The sequence below is a fragment of the Oreochromis aureus genome, linkage group 4, assembly GCF_013358895.1.
Source record: "Oreochromis aureus strain Israel breed Guangdong linkage group 4, ZZ_aureus, whole genome shotgun sequence".
Taxonomy (NCBI): Eukaryota; Metazoa; Chordata; class Actinopteri; order Cichliformes; family Cichlidae; genus Oreochromis; species Oreochromis aureus.
In genome coordinates this window covers 17,883,357-17,905,151 of record NC_052945.1, presented here as the reverse complement: position 1 = coordinate 17,905,151, position 21,795 = coordinate 17,883,357, and the positions used below count along the sequence as shown (strand labels likewise).

General features: G+C 41.2%; 1 protein-coding gene across 1 annotated transcript; it reads left to right on the top strand.

The window, feature by feature from the left end:
- The first annotated feature begins 2,292 nt into the window (after positions 1–2,292).
- On the top strand, positions 2,293–16,878 carry LOC116313063 (heparan sulfate glucosamine 3-O-sulfotransferase 6). The gene is made up of 2 exons (XM_031730635.2): positions 2,293–3,069; positions 15,514–16,878. Exons 1-2 carry the CDS (start codon positions 2,576–2,578, stop codon positions 16,130–16,132), a joined length of 1,113 nt encoding a protein of 370 aa, XP_031586495.2. The 5' UTR covers positions 2,293–2,575; the 3' UTR covers positions 16,133–16,878.
- Positions 16,879–21,795: the final 4,917 nt, after the last annotated feature.

The following is a 21,795-nucleotide window of genomic DNA, read 5'->3' as shown; positions in this document are numbered from 1 at the left end:
TTTGGCAGGCAACTCTGGCCCCGGGGCCTAATGTTTGACACCCCTGCTTTAAGAGTTCTGCTGGGTGTTGCAAATGGGCGACAGCTTCTTCCTCACACTGGAAATTACACAACGAGAGTGGAACATTCAGCTTTTTGCTGTGGAGGATTTGTAATTTGCTGTAATGGCTGACACATGTACACGCCATCGGCAGGCTTCCGGCTATGGAAATCTCTATCTGTGGTGCACACAGGGATGCGGCGCCAGCACGCACCTGCAGGCACAGCGGTAGGAAATATAGTCTGGACTGCACACACGCATACATAAAAACGTGAGCACACAGAGATAGAGAGAAGCATGCAGGCAAACACACCCACGGATTGATATACTGTATTATCCGACCTCAATCCTATATACACAGATGCAGCTCACGACTTGTATATCACATTTGTTTCTTCAACACTGCTGCTGCCTGTTTGTTTCTTTAATCTCACTGTTTATATTTCTGCGTCCAAACCTGCCAGTATAACTCCAGCTAGGGCAATTAGCATGAGGGAAAAGCAAATAAAACGTCTGATGAAAGCAAAGCCCGGATCCTGACCTCACTCTGACTGAATGTGGCACTACAGCCAGCAGACGGTCATTTCCAAAAGCTGTGAATTCCTCGATGCCAAGCTGGCCTCTTTTGCAGTGGATTTACAATGGCTGTTTGTGTGTCAAAACATATCATTATTCTATATTTGCCTGGGTCGTGTACGAATCCACAGAGACCTTTGTTTCAGCAGACGGTGGAAACTGCAATCACGGGCTCTGCAATTCTTAACTTTGAAAGCTTTTCCTTAAAGGAAAAGTTAGACACTGCGGGACGTAGAGCTATTAAGAGACTGTCAAGAGTTAGATGAAAAGATTGATACCACTCTCCTATCAGAGTGCTAAGAATACTAATAGCAATCAGCTAACTTGGCGCAAAGACTGAAAATGGGGGGAAAAAGTCTGAAAAGTCACAAAATTCACCCAGCACGATCTACGAAGATCACGTTATGTGTCACTTCTGTAGTTTGCACAGAAACCGTAGAAGTAAAAAGTGTAAAAACACAATTTTTTTGCACTTTGGAGTGAAACATAGAGCGTCTGCTGTTTTTAGCCTCGCACTTCACACCCTACAACCGCTGACACTCTCTTGCCATTTTTGTTTTTCTATACACACCAGATACAATATGTTAATAAGCCAGCACCTTCTGTTACCTTTAAACACAACTGGCAAGATGTTTCACGCTTACAGAAATCAAAAGAGCGTATTTTCAAAAAAGCCTAACTCTGTTTTCTCTGAGGATGTTAAAGAACGAAGGTAAATGATAATAAAAAGCATAAAATTCTCAATTAGTCAGTGCAGTGCCAAGTGGATTTACTATCTCTGTCTGAAACACACTGTGCTCCAGGGCTGAGTGTGTCACAGACAGATTATCTACCCTTTACCTCCCCCCCTCTATCCTCTCATCCATTCAAACAGCCGGTGTGTTAATCAGGTTCAAAGTCTGAATTCATCTCGTTGCCTGAAGAAACTCTATACCTGCTCCAGCTCGGAGTCAGGGGAACGTCCCAGAGTCGATCCTTCCTGCTCACCCCCAAAGATGACACACTCAGTCTCAGATACTGTATTTATGGGAAGAGGGTGCAAGAGAGATATGGGTTGCAGGTACCCCCTCCTCACGTTAGGCCTATTATTTTTTGGGGGGATGTTTGTGCCAAGAGACCATGTGTTGAGCTTCAGAGTGCAAGAAGAGTACAAGAGGTTTTAGATAGACGTCCTCGGGGCTCGTGTTATTCACAAAGCTGACTGGGATGTCTATCATGAGTTCAAAGGGGCGAGGAAGATTTTCTTTGGTGGGGAGTCATCTTACATTTGTAAAACACTGACGAGGGCTCTTCAGAATAAAGTGCTCATCATTTTTTTCCCACATTGCCGAGCTAAAGAAGTTAAATCATGTGCCTTACACTTGACTTGACATAAAATGACTAAATTCTTTATTAACTTATTAAAAAAATCATTTTCCTAATGGTGATTTAATACGCTAGAGTTGTTTTCTTATGATGATACATACTGTAATGATTTATTAAGAATGTTATGCCTCATAAATTTTTAATTATACAGGATAAAAAACCCTTCATCCTATCTGTGCTGGAACGATCTATCTATAAGATGTCACAGCAGGAAAAGGGTGGGGACATGTAAAAGGAAAAAGGAGGGGTGTAGGGGGTGTAGAAGAAGCACAGAAACCTTGAATGAGAGCTTCCAGGACCCTAGAGCGCACAGACACAACAAGCTGGAAAGTCTCAGCTAACTGATTTTTAAAGGACAAACGATTCAAAATGATCAGAGGACATCTTTAGTAGATCTTTTCTGAATTATGAATGTAACTTCTGACAAGTCCACTGTGCCACTCCACTGCTGAGAGAAGCTCCCCGTGTGATGGATCAGCTTTGCGCAACAGGTTCTCCAAAGAACATTTAAGCTCGAACTCCGATCCATGTAGGGAACAAAAAGAAGCATGCTGTCACCGCTTTGGCCCTTTGGCATCGAGCAGGAGATCAACTCATGGGATGTAGTGGATGCAGATTCAGGGTCAACTTTGGGAAGGCGCTGTCCAAAGTCTCGGTCTTTTTCACCATGGTCCTAATCTTCACCTACTTCTTCTACTGCCTCACCGGATTTTGTGATTCGGCTCCAAGAGCTGCATACAGACAACAAACTTCAGACTTGGACTATGACATTTTGGACGATCTGCGGTCACCCCGGCGTCTCTTCCCCGATGCGCCGTTTCAGCGCAACCGTACAGGCTCCGCGGACGCTCCGGCTGAGCCGTCACAGAATACGTTGGACAGCGAAAAGGAGACTGCCAAGAGCAACGGCATCCCCGTGTCCAACACTTTCGGGACCAAAAGGTTTCCGCAGGCGATTATAATCGGCGTGAAGAAAGGAGGGACTCGCGCCCTGCTGGAGTTTCTCCGCATCCACCCGGACGTAAGAGCGTTCGGCGCGGAGCCGCACTTCTTCGACAGGTTTTACGACAAAGGGCTGGAGTGGTACAGGTAAGGATGAACGCACGAATCCATTCATGCAGAATGTGGCTGGCTTTAAACTCAGGTTTGACTGCAAATCATAAAACGTAAAAACTGTAAACCGTGGCCCATCATAGGCAGTCCAAAACTTTAAAACGACACAGGGTGACTGCTGTAAACACTGATGTGCTCTTTGTAAGTGAATCTGACAGGTTTATTTGGAAAAAGCTTGAACATGATTGCATATTTGGATGTCATGCCAGCCAATGCAGGATTGTATATGCTGTAGGGGTAAAGGGTCAGCTGAGCAGCACTGATGTTTTTGCTGACATCTTATCACCTGTGCAGATGTGCTGATTTCCTGTGTCAATAGAAGAGACAGCAATACATTGGCTGGTTGATAGATTTAAATCAGCTTTAGACAATGCTCCCCCTCTTGTGCTGCTCTAGATCAAAAGGGCTATTGAGGTCCCAGAGGAGCGTTTCATCATCTTGACAGTCATCTAAACACCATTTATTCACTTCAGCATGACATCCTGTATAGTGTTCCCCCTTTTTGCACTGCAACAGAGCCACAAAGAATCCATGCAAACATCACAGTGATTACTCTAACACGTAAAATCTACAGCAAATCCCCCATCATTATACCATATAAAGCACCTTGTTGTAAATTGGAGCTATATAAATAAAATGAAATTGAAGTGAATTATAGAATTTAAAAAAAAAAGTAAAAACACAAAAAATCTGATTGACATGGAGAGCGAACACTGAGTGATGATCTCAGTTAATCTGATTGTACAGTTCCTTTACAAAAGGCACATAAAATGTTCATCAGCTACTGTCATACTGACAGCACATGATTTGGGGTGACCAGGCTGACCAGAGCCATCATCTGGGTGTAGTTAAGGCCCTAAAGTAGGATTTAGTTGTGCGTGGAGCTGGTCCTGATCATCTCCATATGTTCTACAAGCTTCTGGACATGATCCCAGCTGAGCAGCGTGTGAGAACACAATGCCATTTGGGGACCTTTAAGCAAGAAAGGTGTCATAACTACACAGAGGTTTGACAGGGTAAGGATCATGAATAACAGGCACTTTGATAGCAAGATGGTGTAATTTAATCTTCCTTTGCCTTATTTTCTAAACCCCCCTTTGCTGCCTTTTAATAGGGAACATAAGGACACGTGGAAACGGTTTCACCACTGATAATTTTAGCATGCCGTTAAATTTCCTCTCTCTCACTTTTTCTCTGTGCACACACAAACACTCATATATACCGTATGTATGTTAGCAGTCTTAAGCACTACGTTACCTATCCTCTGTCTCTTAATGCCACATTTACAACTCATCCTTCTCCCCAGATTCTTCCCCATCACTTTCTCCTTCTCTCCTTGCTTCTCTTCTCCTCACTCTCCCTTCAGAATAGCAGAAGAAGCCCTTATGTGAAAATACCTGTGGCCAAACTGGTGTTTCCGGGGCATTTTTTTATGTGTGTTTTAATTAGGCTGACTGGTGCTGTAAAGCTGTTAGGCTTTAATGGTGTAACACAGCACGGCCACTAACACGGCCTGTAAAAGTTAGATCAGTCGTGCAGTAATATCGCCTAAACCCAACGACAAATCTAAGTCACCACATGCAACATGAACATTTTTCAAAGTGTAGCCAAGTTAAGAGGTATAATTAAAGTAAAGTGATCACCTGTAAGTCTTTAAGAGATTAAATGGGAGTTCGGCATGGATATAACTGATAATACCTGCATTTGCTCACATTCGCAGTATCACAAGAATATGAATGTGAATTATGGTTTTGTTTTTTGCTGTGATTTTTTTTTTTAAGAAGTGAACTTCACTGAAAGTTGAGGCAGAGAAAAGTTGGAAGGATTAATGCAACAATGGAGAGCGACAGCAGCAACATGATACCGGATGAAATCACTGAAAGATGATTCCGCTGTTGTCACCGAATCGCAAAAATTGAGCAAATCTGTTTGCTGTCATCTGCAGTGACCCACAAAGAAGCCGCTGGAAGTTGTAGACAGCAGCATTTTGTGTATGTGTGTGTGTGTGTGTGTGTGTGTGTATGTGTGTGTGTGTCAGTGACAGAAAGAACTTATCCATGTGGAACAAGCAAGTCCTCCTCATCTGACTGTCAGTCACAGGGTCAACTCTCTGTCACATCTGGAAGCAGACCCCCCACCCCCCCCCCAAACACACACACACACACACACACACACACACACACACACACACACACACACACACACACACACACTCAATGCAGTGTAAAGCTGTAGTTTAAGACAGGCTCTGAAAACGCCCCTGCTCTGACATTTAATCTTTCTGAAGTTCTCTGTCTCATCTGGTCTCATAAGATAGAGAACCGATTGTTGTAGATATTCCTCCTGATCATTCATTTAATCATTTCATTTATTACCACAGCACTTATTTCTCCATATTATAAGTGATAAAGTGATGATAAAAGTCTTGAATCCTGAATCTTTCCCTTCAGACAAATATGACCTTTGCGTGCTTATATATCTGCCATAATCACCATGAAAAAAAAATGGTGCGTTGGAACTGCTGTTGATTATTTTTACAGACGAGTCACGATTTTATAAGTAACAAACAGCCGCTTGCCAAGATACATGGTCACACACTGGCATATCTGAAAGCAATTTGTGCACTGTCATAGTCTGCTCTCTTTCTTGGATGGAGAAATAAGCACAAACAGAAGGCGACTGTAGCAGATGGATGAGGGTTGTAATCTGTCATATTTGAGTCGTTGCTGTCAGATGTTGGATGAAACCAGGGGCGATCTGCATGCTGGAGACACTTCATAGATTCAGCAGACAGAAGTACCCTCCCGTGCGTGTTGTTCCAACAGCACTGTCTTCTCGAAGACGAGCTCAGACCTCATGCATGTGTGTTTTCCATTGCTTTTATCTGAGCGATCAAGTCAGTCTCCGCTCTCTTTCCCTCTCCGCCCTGTCTGTCTCTTCATGCCGTTCTCTCGTTTGCATGTGTGCATATGAGCCCATTACGGGAATGGAAAAGCCACAAATAGTGCATTGAAAATAAGGCAAAGATTTAACGGTTTTCTGTGTTGTTTTACGGCTTTAAAGAGACTTCACAGAGTGATGGGTTTCATATGGGACTTAAGAGCCACCGCAGAAAGCTGAAAAACCTCAGCTTTCCATGGCACAATAGTTGTAATTGTCACGGCTTTGTCACAGTGACGAGGCCTGGAATGAGTAATGATTAAATTCTGTCTGATGACGTTAAAGTGAGCGCATTTATTTCTCATCTTGTAGAAGAACAAACTCTTTTTAAAAAGATTACTTCTTCATTTCTGTTTGAGGAAAAACTCAAGTTCTCAAGGCTCATCAATATTTTACAAGGTTATCAATGAGCTGACCTGCAGTCTTGACACCACAGGCCATGCCTGATTGGAGTGCAATTAAAACATGGTATAAATCAGTTAAGGGTAACAGCACAAGGGCAAACAAAAATGCCAGCTCTGCTAAAAATTATATCAGAAATGGATTTATGCAAACAAGACTGGAAATAGATGACAACAGATCAAAATAAGAGGAGGACATGCCGATCTTTATGGGGCCAGACTGATATACTGCACATTTGATTTTATTGTTTTAAAACGTATAATCAGCATTTACACCAGCACCAAAATTTTATTTTATCCCTTGATTTTTCTAGCATAACCATTAAAATATAGATAACCGCACATTTTAAAGGTCTCTCTCTATTTTTTTTAGATTACTGTTATATTTCAGCTTTAGTTACTCTGGAAATCATGACGATGAGAGTCCTAGCCAAAAAAGACAGCGGTGCAATCAACTGAGTTGCATAAACTAGACCACATGCACAAATATAAACAGAATAATACACAAATTAACTATACAAAAATACAGCTGGTGAAAATAAAATACGAGGACAACCAAAATTTATAAACGTCAGCAGCAATGAAGCCTAAAACATCAATATTGTCTCACGCCAGAAACAAGGGTAATAATATTCGGGCAAAACATTTGCAGGATGAAGGAACTGCATCCAAGTCATTTAAAATCGCCTTAGATTCATTTTAGTGTGACCACTTCCTTAAATTTTAGCTGATTGTATATAAAAGATGGACGCAACCACGGTGCGGTCACCCACTGGTTAGTGAAATGCTGGCTTGAAGCCTTAAGCTGGGCGCTCTGACTGCCACCATCAGACATCACTTGTGCATGGTGAGGATTTGCCGTCTGGTAGGGTAGCAACATGACAGTCCCAAGGCTGGCAGCTCCAAAGCATACCCTGCTTTATCCTCCTTTTGGACTCTCATGGAGACTTTAAATTACAAAGTGAATGTCATGTTCTATTAGGTAAGACTTGAAATTTGCATCTGAGCCCATAAACTCATCAGGAAAGTGTTTAGTGAGGTCATAGATCAAAGGAGCCAAAGGCCTGTTTTCCCATAGGCTTATGCTGAGGTTTTGGAGAGACATGGCTGCTAACCATGTGACATCAACATGTGTTGCTGTAGGGTCAAGTGAATAAGGCCCCGTTCACACCGGCCTTTTAAGAGGGGGAAAATGTGTATTCTCCAACCAGTTGCTGGAGGCTGATGGCAGGCACGATGGAATCTAGTGCTAAAGTCTTCATAGGCCTAGAGCTCTGGTTGGTGACCCATAGCAACCACCAGCAACCCCAACCAGTTGGCACAGACCTCCTTGCAATTTCTTTGGTTGCCAGCAGAACACCACAGCTGCTGGTAATTTGCATGGAAAATGCCAACTGGTCTGCAAACACTCATCAACAATTCTCAGAGCTGTAGTGAAGCTGTGAAAACAGCAACACAAACTAGAAGTTGCACCTTTTGAAATGTGTTGGCTGCAGCACCGAGGCACAATCCTTTCTTCGAATGTGAACATTCTCTGTTTACGGTTTGCATCGCAGTTCTTTCAGTTTTTATTACCGCTAACTGAGTGATCAACGAGTGTTTGCAGACATGTTAGCATCTTCTATGCACAATAATGTAACTGCTGTCACTGAAGGTTTGCAAACCTACTGTCACGTATGCGGTTTGCCCGTGTTTATTATCCATTCAGCCGAAAGAAAAATAGATATTTTTAGGCAATTTAATCAGCTGTGACAGATTTGTGTGCACATCATTTAACAATTTATATCTTTAATAGTATTTGAAGTAGAAATGAGACAATATATATCCACACTTAAGTCCATAAGTATCTGGACAATGACACACTATAATTTTGTGGTTTAACAAAATCAACCATTTCTATGCGTAGTCCCCCTTTTGCATATGCTCGCCCTGAGTCCAAATACGAAAGTTATGTTGCTGTCTAAATACTTAAGGAACTAATGGTACACTTTGGATTGTTCAGTGTTTTAACCGAAAGTGATCCTGTGCTTTGTGCATGCTTTATCTCAGTATTATCTGCGAGGACAGATTCAGGCACTTACCCTGTCAGTTTGGATTTTTGACAGCTGAAATGGTGAAAGTGGAGCCTAATGCACATCCACGGGGGAACGTTTTCCAGAGTGAGGGTGATTTTCTCAACACCTCATTCTGTGTACAGCCCTCAGGCCATTAGCCTTAGACGCTGAACATGGCTGATTGGTGTAACAGGCCAGGAAGTGGTCTCTGTAGTGTTGGGTTGTAGTGTGTTTTAATGGTGCCAGGTTTTGGCTGGACTTAAGTCTAGGTGGTATTATAAGGTTTGAAAATAGCCACATTCACACTTCATATGGTGGGAATTATAATAATTTGGGGTGCTTTGTAATCCATTATGGGGTGCCTGTAAAATCTTGGGGAGGTTTCTGTCTTGTCTTTTTTTTTTTTCTCAGCTCTGTGCTGCAGTTAGCTGGTGAGAAAAGTACTTTTTGAAGAAATAAGAGTTTGGGCCAAAATGAAATGTTTCAAATGCTTGGTAGTCATGTTCAGTCAGGCAACCATTTCCAGAAAAGAATAGCGTGAGCCTGAAAATACACGAGAGTATCCAATGGAAACACAATCATATGGCTCCTGGGAAATTTGAAAAGACTATGTTTTACCACATAGCTTCGACATTTAAAGGGTTTGAATGAATCCAGATCTATAAAAGAAAAGTATGTGTCTGATTCTCATAAGAGATGAACAACAACAGAGACACACTCAGGATTTTCTCTTTTAGCTCTCGGGTTCATCAAACTTCATCAAAATCTGTCTTGATTATTAAAAATCCCTGCTGACAATGCTAACATGCTGATAATTGGTTTAATAATTACAGAGTTTTCACCACCTTAGCACAGGGTGTTAGCATGCTAACATTTGCTAATTTGTGCTCAACCTAGAGCAGAGCAGGCTTATAAGATCACAGCAACTCTCTGCATGTCCTCCGTCACTGCATTTATGAATCTTCCCTGCGGTCTTCCTCCTGTCTGGCAGCTCCATATTAAGCATCCTTTGTCCAGTATATCCACTATACCACCTCTGCTCGTGTCCAATCAATCTTAGCCTTGCCTCTACTCAACTTTGTCTCCAAAGTCCACAACCTGGGCTGTCCTTCTGATATACTCATTTCTAATACTGTAATAACGCCCAAAGAAAATCAGAGCATCTTCAGCTCTGCCAACTTGAGCTCAGCCCTTCTATCTTTTTGGCAGCCCCATTATGTCCAAATAAAACATCATATCAGGTCTCACTACTGTGAACCTTCTGTAACAAATCACTCCTGACGCTCATCACCACCCACTCCACCCTCCTGCCTGCACTCTGTTCTTCAGCTCTCATGTGCAATGACCTTTACTTTGGATAGTTGACCTCAAGTGTTTAAACTCATTCACCTTAATTGCTGATTAAAATATATGTGGAAATACTGCAATTTGTACTTGGTGATTGTGCTTGGAAATTGTCAGGGAGTCCACTAAGATACTGGAATGAAACTTGATGGACAAACATATACAGAAAGACTGAATCTTAGATCCATCCATTTTTCTCAGCTATCATAGGGAAAGAAGCAGGGCACAGCAAACAGACAAACAAACAACCAGTCATACCTACAGCCAGTTTTGACATACGAATTAACCTAACCAGTGCATGTCTTTGTACTGTGGGAGGAAGCTGGATACCCCCATGCAGGCTCGTTGAGAACATGCAAACTCTACACAGAAAGACCTTCGCTTGCTGGTAGATTCAAACCCAGGACCTTCTTGCTGTGAGGCAACAGTACTAATCTCTGCATCACCCACAATTCATACCTGTAAAATAAAACATATAATCTTTGTTATAATTAGTATTACTAGTAGATTTTGTATCCTATTTGGCATGGAAAACTTTTAACATTACCTTCCCCCAGTGAGCATTCTGCCCTTGTGGGCGCCAACTTCCCAGCAAAGCATCACAGACTTCACATCCTGTCAGGACTCCTAATTATAACTGGACATTCAGTCTTTAATTGGGCATCGACCTGCATAAAGTAATTCCTTTATAGATGGACTCCCCCCTTCCCATGTATGTGTGTGATTTTAACTCCTTTCCACCCACACACTCACACTCTGGTCTCTGTGGAAGTGTAGCGCTTCAGCTAACCTCATGCAGAGAAAACCATTTACTAACTCCATTACTTTGCAGAGGAAAACATCATCTAATGCAATTAAAACTAGTGGGTGGCAACAGTTTTTTCTCGCAGCTGGGTTCCAATTGTGATCAAACCATCCAGTGGTCCTGTGACTGACACTTGCAGAGGTGTTTAGTGTGTTTGTGTCCTGGTTGAAAGTCACTTTGGTGGTAACACACGCACATACGCAATAATATTTGTAAAGTTTCTGCTCCACACTTTCTCATTCAATCTTTTACTTCCTACACATCAGTTTCTGTTCCTTTCCAACTTTGATGTGTGACACTTTGAGGTCTCGAACATGGCGATAGCAGGGGAAAAACTGCACTTTGTATCCTAGAGACAATAATGCCTCCTGCTGTATGTGTTCACTTCCTTGTAGCTAGATGAGATTTGCACCACTCTCTTGTTTGTACTGGTTTAGCCCACCTTAGCTTGGTCAGAGGGGAATAGCAACATATGTTTCATCCAGACATGATGCTGTAAATCAAGGTTCCCACACTTATCCTGTCAGACTGACAGACTTTCCGTTGCCTCCAGGCTGCTTCTGTCACCCTTCGAGCATAGCGACACAGTTGGGAAATGTTTCCCTCAGTTTGACATTTATGCTCTCTCTCGTTTTTATAGCCTTGATTTTTCACCACCTGTTTAATTGGATCTCAGCTGAAAAAGCCTTTTGGTGTAGATGCCTGCCAAAGCAGAAGCCTCCTCCAGGAAGACCGTGTGTAGCGTATCTGGCCCGGTAAATTGCTGTGATAACTGATGGAATTTCAGATTGACAAACCGACGTGATAATTGGATTTTCCGGCTCCACTTCTGTGCAGAATACCTTTTGTTTCTGCGCCGCAGGAGTATGTGGCTCCCGCTTCAGCGGGAGAGCCCGTAATCTTGGGGGGCAGGAAGTCTCTTGGCCACATCCTTGTTGCCAGGGTTGTTATTTAATCTTATGATCCAGGCTCCCTCGAACATATCAGTAGAGTAATCAGCTCTGGAGCACTTCAGGGAGGAAAAGCACTACATCCTTTTAACAGCAGGGAGTTCCAGACTAGAGTGGCGAGTCAGCAAGGCTTTCCGATACAACGCTAAATAGAAAACATGTTTGTGCCCTGAGTTCTTCTCTTTGCATATTTAAATGTTAACAATAGTAGGCTAAAAGGCATTTCCCTTAAGCTAAATCAAAGAGGTGTATGTAAAGCATATGTTATTGCAGATTAATCGTCCCTGATCTGTTTACAGTATACTGACACCACATACAGACAGATTTATGATAGAAAATGGCCTCTATCGATTCTCCGATAATGAGACTGATTGTGATGAGGGAGACAGGGACCTGAGCAGAGTGGGGGTAAAGTCACAATTCATTAACTATTCATGAATATGGAAAGGCAACTTATGGTCAACTACAGAAGTGTCACTTATGTGAAGAAGTGAAGGACAAATCCAAGACTATGAATGAGAAAGCAGAAGACGGACACTGTGGGTGTAAGGATGCTCATTTTCTCATCGGTATTCACTGACACCTCCGTGCTCAAATATGCACATGTGCAAAAAAGCATTCATACACACACCGACACACACTGAGCACAATCTGTCATATAGAGACAGACGTATTGATCAGACACAGATAAACAAGGGACGGGCGGGCAGTGATAGGCCATTTGCAGCTCTTGAAATTGGATAGTAATCAATTAATGGTCTTTTATTATGGGGATCATTTAATGGGGATGGATTGAAACGGATTAACTTTAAGTGAAGAGGAAAGACTCAAATCTCTAAGAGTTTTCTTCTCACTCACAGTCATGTGCACTTTTAACCTTTGTTTCCTTTTAAAACTTCTACAGAGAACATTTTACATAAATAACAGACCAAACTAAACACTGAACCACAGAATGCAGCTTCACTCAGGAGTTAAATGAGCAGGAACACCTTGTTCACAGTTCAAAGTCCACATTGGACTTTCTTTTCACTTTAGAGCTGACTTAATTCTTTGTGGCATAGATTCACCAAGTTTCTGGAAAACTTCCTCAGAGATTTAGGTCCATGTAGACATGGCAGTATCAAACAGTTGCCCAAGATTTGTCGGCTGTACATCCATGATGGGAATCTCTCGTTCCACCACATTCCAAAAATGTTCTATTGGGTTGAGAGCTGGTGACCTGAGAGGCTGTTTGAGTACAGTTGTCATGTCCAAGAAACTAGTTTGACAAGATTAGAGTTTTGTGACATTTTACATTATCCTGCTAGAAGGAACCATCAGAAGGGTACAGTGTGGTCATAAAGGGATGGACTTGTCTGTGACATTTTTAATTAATTAGTAATTAGGGTCCCAACAATCTGCCACCAGCAACCCTAATGGCAGGATGGATCCATGCTTTAATGTTACTTATGTCAAATTCTGCCCCTACTATCTGAGTGTTGCAGCACACATTCGGCATCAGACATCTTTTATTGTCCAGTTTTGGCGAGCCTGTGCAAACTGCAACATCGGGTTCCTGTTCTGAATTGACAGGAAAGGAATCGGTGTGGTCTTCTGCTGCTTTAGCCCATCTCCTTCAAGGTTCAACATGTTGTCTGTACAGAAATGCTCTTTTGCATACCTTGGTTGTAGTGAGTGGTTATTTGAGTTGCTGTTCCCTCCTGATCAGCTCAAAGCAGTCTGGCCACATCAACAAGGCATTTCCAGCCAGAGAACTGCCACTCACTTTTTTTTTTTTCAACCCTAGAGATGATTGTGTGGGAGAATCCCAGTAGATGAGCAGTTTCTGAAATGCCAGCCAGTCTGGCACCAACAACCATATTTTATTCAAAGTCATTTAAATCAACTTTTTTCTCTGTTCTGATGCTCAGTTTGAAATTCAGCAAGTCTTGACCATGTGTACATGCTTAAACGCACTGAGTCGCAGCCACACGATTGGCTAATTATATGTTTGCGTTAATGAGCAGTTGAGGTTAATGACGCTTAATGAAGCGTGTGTGAGCACTGTTTTTACGAAGAAGGTTAATGCAATTGCACAAAACCTGTCTAGGTGGTTAAAAGTTCTTATAATGAAATTTTACTATGTGTTTGGTTGACTTTGTTGAAGTGTTAAGATCTTCTTTTCAGTGAAATATCAAAAGCCTATTTCTTGTTCTTCATTTGATGTACATTTTCTCATATTTCCCTGGTATATTGTATTAGATATGTTTTTAAAGAGCAAAAGTAAAGTCAGTGAACCTGCTTGGACTACAGTCATCTGCTGCTATGTTTCCCTGAAAGGGAAGTCATGAAACTTTGCTGAACCTTAATTCCCTCAGATCAAAGAGGAAACACTTTAAATAATGTGGGCATGCAACTGTCATTACTCAAGTAAACCCATTTGAAAGTGTTTATTTTCCTAATTGATTAAAAGCATTTTTACTACATTGCACTAATACAGGGTTACTTTACAAATACTCATTAAAATAACCAGGAAAATGAAAAACAAATCCCCCCTCGGACGTCATCTACACTTCTGAATGGCCTTTTGTCATTGACATTTGGAGTTAATGCAAACTTGCAATCTGAAACAAATAAAGCACATATGCTCCATTACTTGTTTATTTTATGGGAAACCACATGAACGCTCTCTGTTTCCAGTAACACAGTAAAGGATGTGTTGGGTAAATGAACTGCAGGCGATTCATTTGCTGCTTTAAACATTGCTCATCATCCATTTGTCGTGCAAACAATTTGTTTCTGAAATCCAAATCCACCACAATGCTGGCTCAGGCAGTCTGTCAATGTTAAATGTAAACACATGAATAAATGCTGGACCTGTTGAACGCCATGTTTTCCCTCAGTGTCTGTTGGCCAGATATTGCTGAAATAAGAGGAGTTCGCATCAGTCAAGGGTGTTTCATGCAGCCGTGACTCGATGGTTTTAAATCAAATCAGTAGAAAAAAAAAAACTTGCTCAATCATCTCAGGAGAGCAGGTGCCATGAAAGATAAATCAGCAGATTAGGTGTCACTGCGCTGGTTAAAGCTTAATCTACATTTTGCATCGTAATGCAAAATCTATCACACCAACACAGTAACACCTAATTTAGCACAATTCTTTCCACTGGTATATTCTACCCAGCATCTCTCCTCATTACTGCCATGTGTTTAACACACTAGCTGAGCTCAGCAGCTCGCCATCCCGGTCGCACTTCCTGCAGACTTTGGCCTCCTTGAGTCCTTGTTGGAACCTACTGGGGAGGTGATGGTGAGGGGGTGGGCATTTTGCTCTTGCAGGAAGAAGAGGGGGTGGAAATCTGTAGGAAATTGCTGTTAAGTGGTTCTCGAGGCTTTGTGGTTTTGACTCACTGGGCCCGTGGTGAGTGGATGGTCCTGTTCTGCAGACCTCGCAGTGAGACTCGGAGGGGCTGTCTGGGGCCCTCTAACATTAACAGAGTAGTGTCTGAAGCTTTGATCACACAGATTTTGAGATGCTTTAATAGCAACAGTATGTGATGTTCTTACATTATCTCTTAATGGTCTTTTTGCTGAATGTAGCATGGGATTAAAACAGCAAGTGGTGCTGGTTTTGAGTTAGAAACATTGAAACTTTATTGTGGTAGCTCAGAAACCACTGCTGTAATTTTGACAAAATGTGAAAATATTGTGCAGCCGGATCAAGAGTGTTTTGTTGAGTGAAATACATGTAACATAGCAGGTTCACACAACTTGGCTCAACATATAACGTAAGCAGAATATGGACATAATGGCTTCAAGTGGCCAAAAAAAAAAAAAACACTTCAAGAAATCAAAACAAGTGAAATTAAGCTCCAGACCTGCTGGATGTACTGAAGTGAAATAGACTGTGCCATTATTTATCTGACAGTTTCTTCTTTTTTAATTTAGGAACCTGATGCCTCGGACACTCGACGGGCAGATCACTATGGAGAAGACACCCAGCTACTTTGTCACCAAAGAAGCTCCAAGTCGCATCTGCACTATGAATTGTCAAACCAAGCTTATTGTCGTCGTCAGGGATCCGGTGACGAGGGCTGTGTCTGACTACACCCAGACGCTGTCCAAGAACCCAGGCCTTCCATCCTTCCAGAGCCTCGCTTTGAAAAACTCCTCCACAGGTTTGATTGATACCACGTGGAGTGCTGTGCGCATCGGCCTCTATGCCAAGCACCTGGAGAACTGGCTCCAGTACTTCCCTTTGTCTCATTTTCTGTTTGTTAGCGGCGAACGACTGGTGTCTGATCCAGCTGGGGAGATGGGCCGAGTTCAGGACTTCCTAGGTTTGAAAAGGGTTGTTTCGGACAAGCACTTCTACTTCAACCAGACAAAAGGTTTTCCCTGCTTGAAGAAGCCAGAGGGGAGCAGCAGACCCCGCTGCCTCGGAAAGTCTAAAGGCAGACCTCATCCCCAGATCCCCTCTGAGGTACTGCAGAGACTCAGAGACTTCTACAGGCCCTTCAACCACCGTTTCTACCAGATGAGCGGACAGGACTTTGGCTGGGACTAAGCAAGAGTCTTCTTTGTGGAGAGATGCTCATTAACTGTTTCCACAGGGCTAATGTTCTCAGGTACGAGGAGAGACAAAGTCCATTCTGCCTCAGTGGAGTCAACACGACATGCAGCACTCATGAACTGTCACTGTTTTGTTGTATGTTGAGGCTCAGACGGACATAGTGCTGCTAATATGAAAACGACACATTTAGTTAATGGCTTAAATATATAACCGTTAAACCGTTTTTGACATTCTTTATGTACAGATTAGAAGAAAAGGTGATATTTATAGTTTCTGTTGAATACAACAGGTATTTTTTTATTATTATTAAAGAAGTGTATTTATTACGTGACAAAGCAGGACATAAAACCGACATCTGACAGGACATTGGGAATAATGTCATACTCTTTGCCTGCATTTACATATTTTCCAGTCTTTTGAATGCTACATACGGTTTGATGTTGCAGGACATTCCTCAGTGCATTGCAGTTGATATACCAATGATACCTCATTTGTAAATATTAAGTCGAAACCATACGTAGACACATTCCATTTGTAAGTATTTTCCAATAAAAGCTGCATCATATTTTATATTGTAATTCTTGGACGGGATCAATTGTATCAGCTGTTACTCACAATAAATTGCTACTTTTGATCTGTGAATATTCTGAACCACTGTAACTGTAAAAAAAAAAGTGTTCAAATTACAGTGTATAAAAAAATGTGCCTCTGATTCTCTGTGTTGTGAAGTAAACTTTTATCTGATGTGACAAACGAATTTGTTTTCATTTCATGTGTTAGCATTAAGGTCAGTTTTCGTATGGTTACATCAGGGTGCAAAATTGTCACCAGAGGTTGAAGACTGTACTGTACAGCCCATTCTCTTTGTAATACAGTTTACACAGCTGGATCTTTTCATGTCAAGAAAACAAAGCGGAGTCCTGTGAAAACAAAGGAATGTGTAAGTACCATCCATGAAAGTCCTTAGGCTGCATATGTAAGAAACAATGTGTAATAATCTTAAATTTTACACAGTATGTGTAAGATGTCAGAGTGAGGTGGATGTTTTACTCAAGAGGTCCCCAAAATGAGGAAAAATGATAATTATGGGATGTTTTTTGTGCATCGATGACAAAGTGTTTTAAAAATATGGTTTCTTAGAGAAAAAGTGTCTCTGTGGCTTAGTTTGCATCAGCTTAAGGGATAAGGTGGACCATCTGGGGGTAAGCTGACCATTTAAATGAATGACTTAAACAAGACTAAACCAATCAAATGAAGTTTAAATTTCAGTATCTTTTGATTGCATTTAAAGAATAGAATAGAAAAGAATAGAATAGAATAGAATATATCTCTATTGTCACTGGCTATATGTTGTACAATGCAACAAAATCTGATTTGCAGCTCTACAGGAGTTCGAAAAATGATGATATTAATTAATGTTAATGAGAAATGCTGAACACAAGAAAACCTCCCCCCTAAAAACTAACAAGTAAAACAGAGATGTTATTAAGCAAAATTAAATAAAAATATAAATTAGAACGTTTAAATAAATTAAATACTGTTACCAAAACTATCAGAGATTGAAACAAAGTAACGCCAATAAAATTAATAAAAAGAAAAAAAAAGTTACCACCAGAATTTAACTGCCCCAAAAGTGAGATGTGTAGCATCAATATATGTTTATAATCAGGTGCAAAGTATATTCTGGTTCTCATCAGCGAAGGATTTGGTGCTCTCTCGCAGTTCAGATTTAATTTAACTTCAGTGGCTTTTGAAGGGATGAGTGGCTCAATTTAGCCCCCACATTTGACCCACTTTGACACAAAGGTGCCATTTTGGAGAAAACTAGCTACCTCATTAATTCAGGCTAATATTTAGCTCAATTATTTGCATGGTTTCAGACCAAAACACATCATAAATACTTTTTGACCTGGACAAAGACAGCATGCTTTTTTTTTTTTACATTACTTTGACAAGTCAAATATGACATATAGCACTAAAATGCCAAAGGCAGTTTTTAAAGTATATTGGTGTTCTGCACTCGTCTCAGAGGTGCATCACAGTCTGGCAGAAATGAGTTTCAAAATTAACAGTCACATATCAATAAAAGTGCCTCTCTGACTTCTTGGGCTATAATCTGTCAACCATCCGTCTCATGAACAATGTCACAAGGCTGAAGATAAGTTCAGTTTTTGGCAAAATCATTTTTATATATGTTTTATTTATCCAGATAAAAGTGTTTTTGATATTAAAAATGCCATTTTCAAGAGGGCAGCAGAAATGTCATCACAGTTGTGAGTACAAGCTAGTGTCCACCTGCAGCTGGGCTTGTGACTCCTCCCAGTCTCGAATATAGGATTTTCAGCAAATTAGGTGAAAGTGAATGTGTCTGAAAAATGATTCAGTTCCACTTTTTATCAATAATTTATTTCAAATATATGTTCTTTTGCCTCCATTAACAACATGTTTTCCCATAGAAAAGAAAAGTTAACCAAAACTTAACCAAAAGATCAACTGCTTGCTGACTGCCTACCAGTTTTTACCCTATTGACCATAATTCTGATTGATAAAAGTTGTTTATTCAACTTTTGACAAAGTATTGTGCCATTATCCTGGCACTAGGATGCTTTTATTCTTTCCTCTCTCTCTTTCTCTCTCACTTTGCCCTTGTTCACCCCTTCTCCCATCACTAGGGAGAAAGCTCACTCTCTCTGCCCTCTAGTCCCCAGTCTCTCACACTGCTTGTCCTTACCACTTCCATGCAGTGCGACCACATTACAGTCTGAGGCCTCCATGTGTTGTGGCCTTTAATTATGAAATATGTCAGATCACACAGAAAAAAAACCCTTTCACTCGGGGCTTACAATTAACAGCAGAGATCTTCTCTTTCATGGTGTATATTCCTGTGTGGAGGAAAATAAAAGGTTCCTGTGGAGCAACTAACAAAAGAGCTTGTGAATTGAAATATACACGTAGTGGCGTCATGCTTTTTTTTTTAAACTAATTTACTGAAATATGTCTAACTGTTAAAATAACCGTTACAACAGAATTTAAATTAAGAGTGAGCTTTGTTTGTGGAAACGTCAGTGGCTTGTAAATGAAATGGCCGGCTGCTTGCACGAGCATGCTGATGTGTGTATATGTGCAAGTTTAACATCACCACACGCACACACACACACACACCCTCACTGCTTTGGCTCCTTCGTTACGTGTTCTCTCCTTTAGCTCCAGTCAGTATTTCTCTCACATTCCCCTTCTGTTTTATTTGTCTGGCATTAACGTTTAGTGGGTCTCACTAAAATTTTTAACATACTTGGCTCACTTCATTTGTGCCAACTTTTATTACTCTGCATTACCAGGCACGCTGATAGGGCACTGCCATTTTGCCGTGCCAGCCCGGCAGCAGGCATTAAAAGATAACTGATATCCCATTCTGCCATCTGGGAAAGATGTTTGTATCAATCTTCACAGGACTAGCCCAGTCATTAAGGGTGATTAAATCAGCAAGACATTCTGCATAATCTACAGCTGTCACTAAACATTGGTAATGATGTGAGAAATCTAACTGAGGTGAATGAAGAATTGGCGAGTGATTGAGAGCCGGGAACAAAATGATCTACCGCGCATTTACAAAAGTAGAACTTCATCCAACTTTTTAATAGAAGCAAACAAGTCTTAAAGTATTGTCTCTGGATATGACCTCACGAGAAGCCGCCCTCTCCTCGCGGCTGCCACAGCAGTCTGTCGACATCACCAGCATTTTGTCATATTTTATGACCGCCATCAATCCAGCAATTCACAAAAGTCTTGGTTTCATTTAAAGAGTGTCAGACTTCACCAGACATTTAAAGTGCAATAAAAATGTATATAGATGTCTTTTACAATCCCAAACCAATTTGTTCTCAGAAAACAACTCATTTTCATTCTAAAGAAAGAAATTTTCTCTGTGTTCACTAAAATATGAAATATCGAAGCGTGAATTTGCAGTTCGTTGGTTTTTAACCAATCGTGATCCACAATGCAACTTTAAATTGCCCAGGTCTGTGTAGGCCTGTAAAAAACTAAGTACACCCATAGGAATTAATAATCTAAGTAGCAGCCAGGTGCTTCTAATTAAATTAACTGATCATCAGCAACCACCTGTGAAAATGCGAGGGTTTGGCAGTTTGCTGGCACATTCCACTGTGTGAACACAAAGCCATCACAGTAAGAGTCCCGGCAAACTCACCTCAAGGTCAGACCGTGCCATTCTCAGAGAAACTGCAGAAAAGCCAGCTCATACTAACTGTTAAAACACGGTGGTGGAGGGGTCATGTTTTGGACCCCCTGCTACAGGACCTGAGCGCTTTGCAGTCAGTGAGTCAACCATCAACTTCTCTGTATACCAAAGTCAAATGTGAGGCCATCTGTCTGACAACAATTGCTTGGCTTAAATTGTCTCATGCAACAGGACAATGATCCGAAGCACAGCGGCAAACAGCTGCTGAAAAAAGCCAGGTCAAAGTCCAGACCTCAACCTGATTAAATTGCTGTGCCTTTCACATACAGCAGAACAACAACAGTGCTGTGCTATGAAAACAGTTCTTTTCTATGGCTTGTGTTGAAACAATAAAGGATTCCTGCTGCATCAAGCAAACTGGAGCACAAGCACACTGAGCTTTGAACGCCTGCACATTTTGCGGCCAGGCCACACAAATTTTGGGCCGTTTGTTCAACATAGTAGTCAGTCACGTCCAGATGAACAGAATGAACCTTTTGAAATAAAATTTAAAAAATATGGTAAATAAATTAATTGATAAACTGCGGTAATAAACCGTTGTTACTCTGCAGTATATTCGAACCTCTTCTACACCCTCTCTTAAATGATAGATGTGACATAATGTGCTTTTTAAAATTCAGAAAAGTGCTAACGATTGCTTGAAATATGGATAATCTATAATACCATAACTGGTCAAAACAACTAAAATGCAAAAGATACATTTATAAATCGCACGTTTGTAATCATCCCCTTGTCATGGGAACAGTAATTTGTTTAGCTTTCACCAGCATGCAGCTTCCAGTGATTTCAGTCTGCAGTTGCACGCCATCAATACAGAACATGAGGGATTTGTTTTTATGAGAGAAAAACTACCCAATGTGGATTGAGTTACAGGCCACAGTGACTATTTGAAATTAGGCATGATGGTGGATGTCTATTTCCTTTTTTTTTTGATGACTCTAATTTTTGAATAATGGGCACCCAGCTAACTAATCAGAAACACTCGGGGAACTGTAGACTGAAGACCACGCTGAGGGGAAGAGCGCTGATTTCTACACACCAGATTAAAAGTAGGATTAGCGTGTAAAAGTGGTTTCCCCTTTGAGCAGCCACAAATGAAGATAGTTCATACTGAGCACTCCACACATTTTCCACCCTTACCGCAGACTCCGTGGATTCAGGGAAGAAATGCTTGGGGATTTTCTCCCTTTTCTTTGTGGTTAGGCCTCACACTATCTTGTTAAATTCTGACTCCGCTTTTAATTGATGAGAAAGAAATTTGGGCTGGGGAGATTTTCAAATGCTCGTGGCAGTTCAGCGCAAATTAGGGAAACTTTTGAGGGACGCCGGATTAAGAACTTTTACAATAGGATTTTATAGCATTGTTTTTCTGGACACATTTCAGCACATGTTTCCATTT

Bases quoted from the DNA above. Each gene is read 5' to 3' on its own strand.
- LOC116313063 (XM_031730635.2), top strand. From the start codon at position 2,576: ATGGGATGTAGTGGATGCAGATTCAGGGTCAACTTTGGGAAGGCGCTG. The intron at 3,070-15,513 runs GTAAGGATGAAC...TTTTTAATTTAG, and splicing joins AAAGGGCTGGAGTGGTACAG to GAACCTGATGCCTCGGACAC.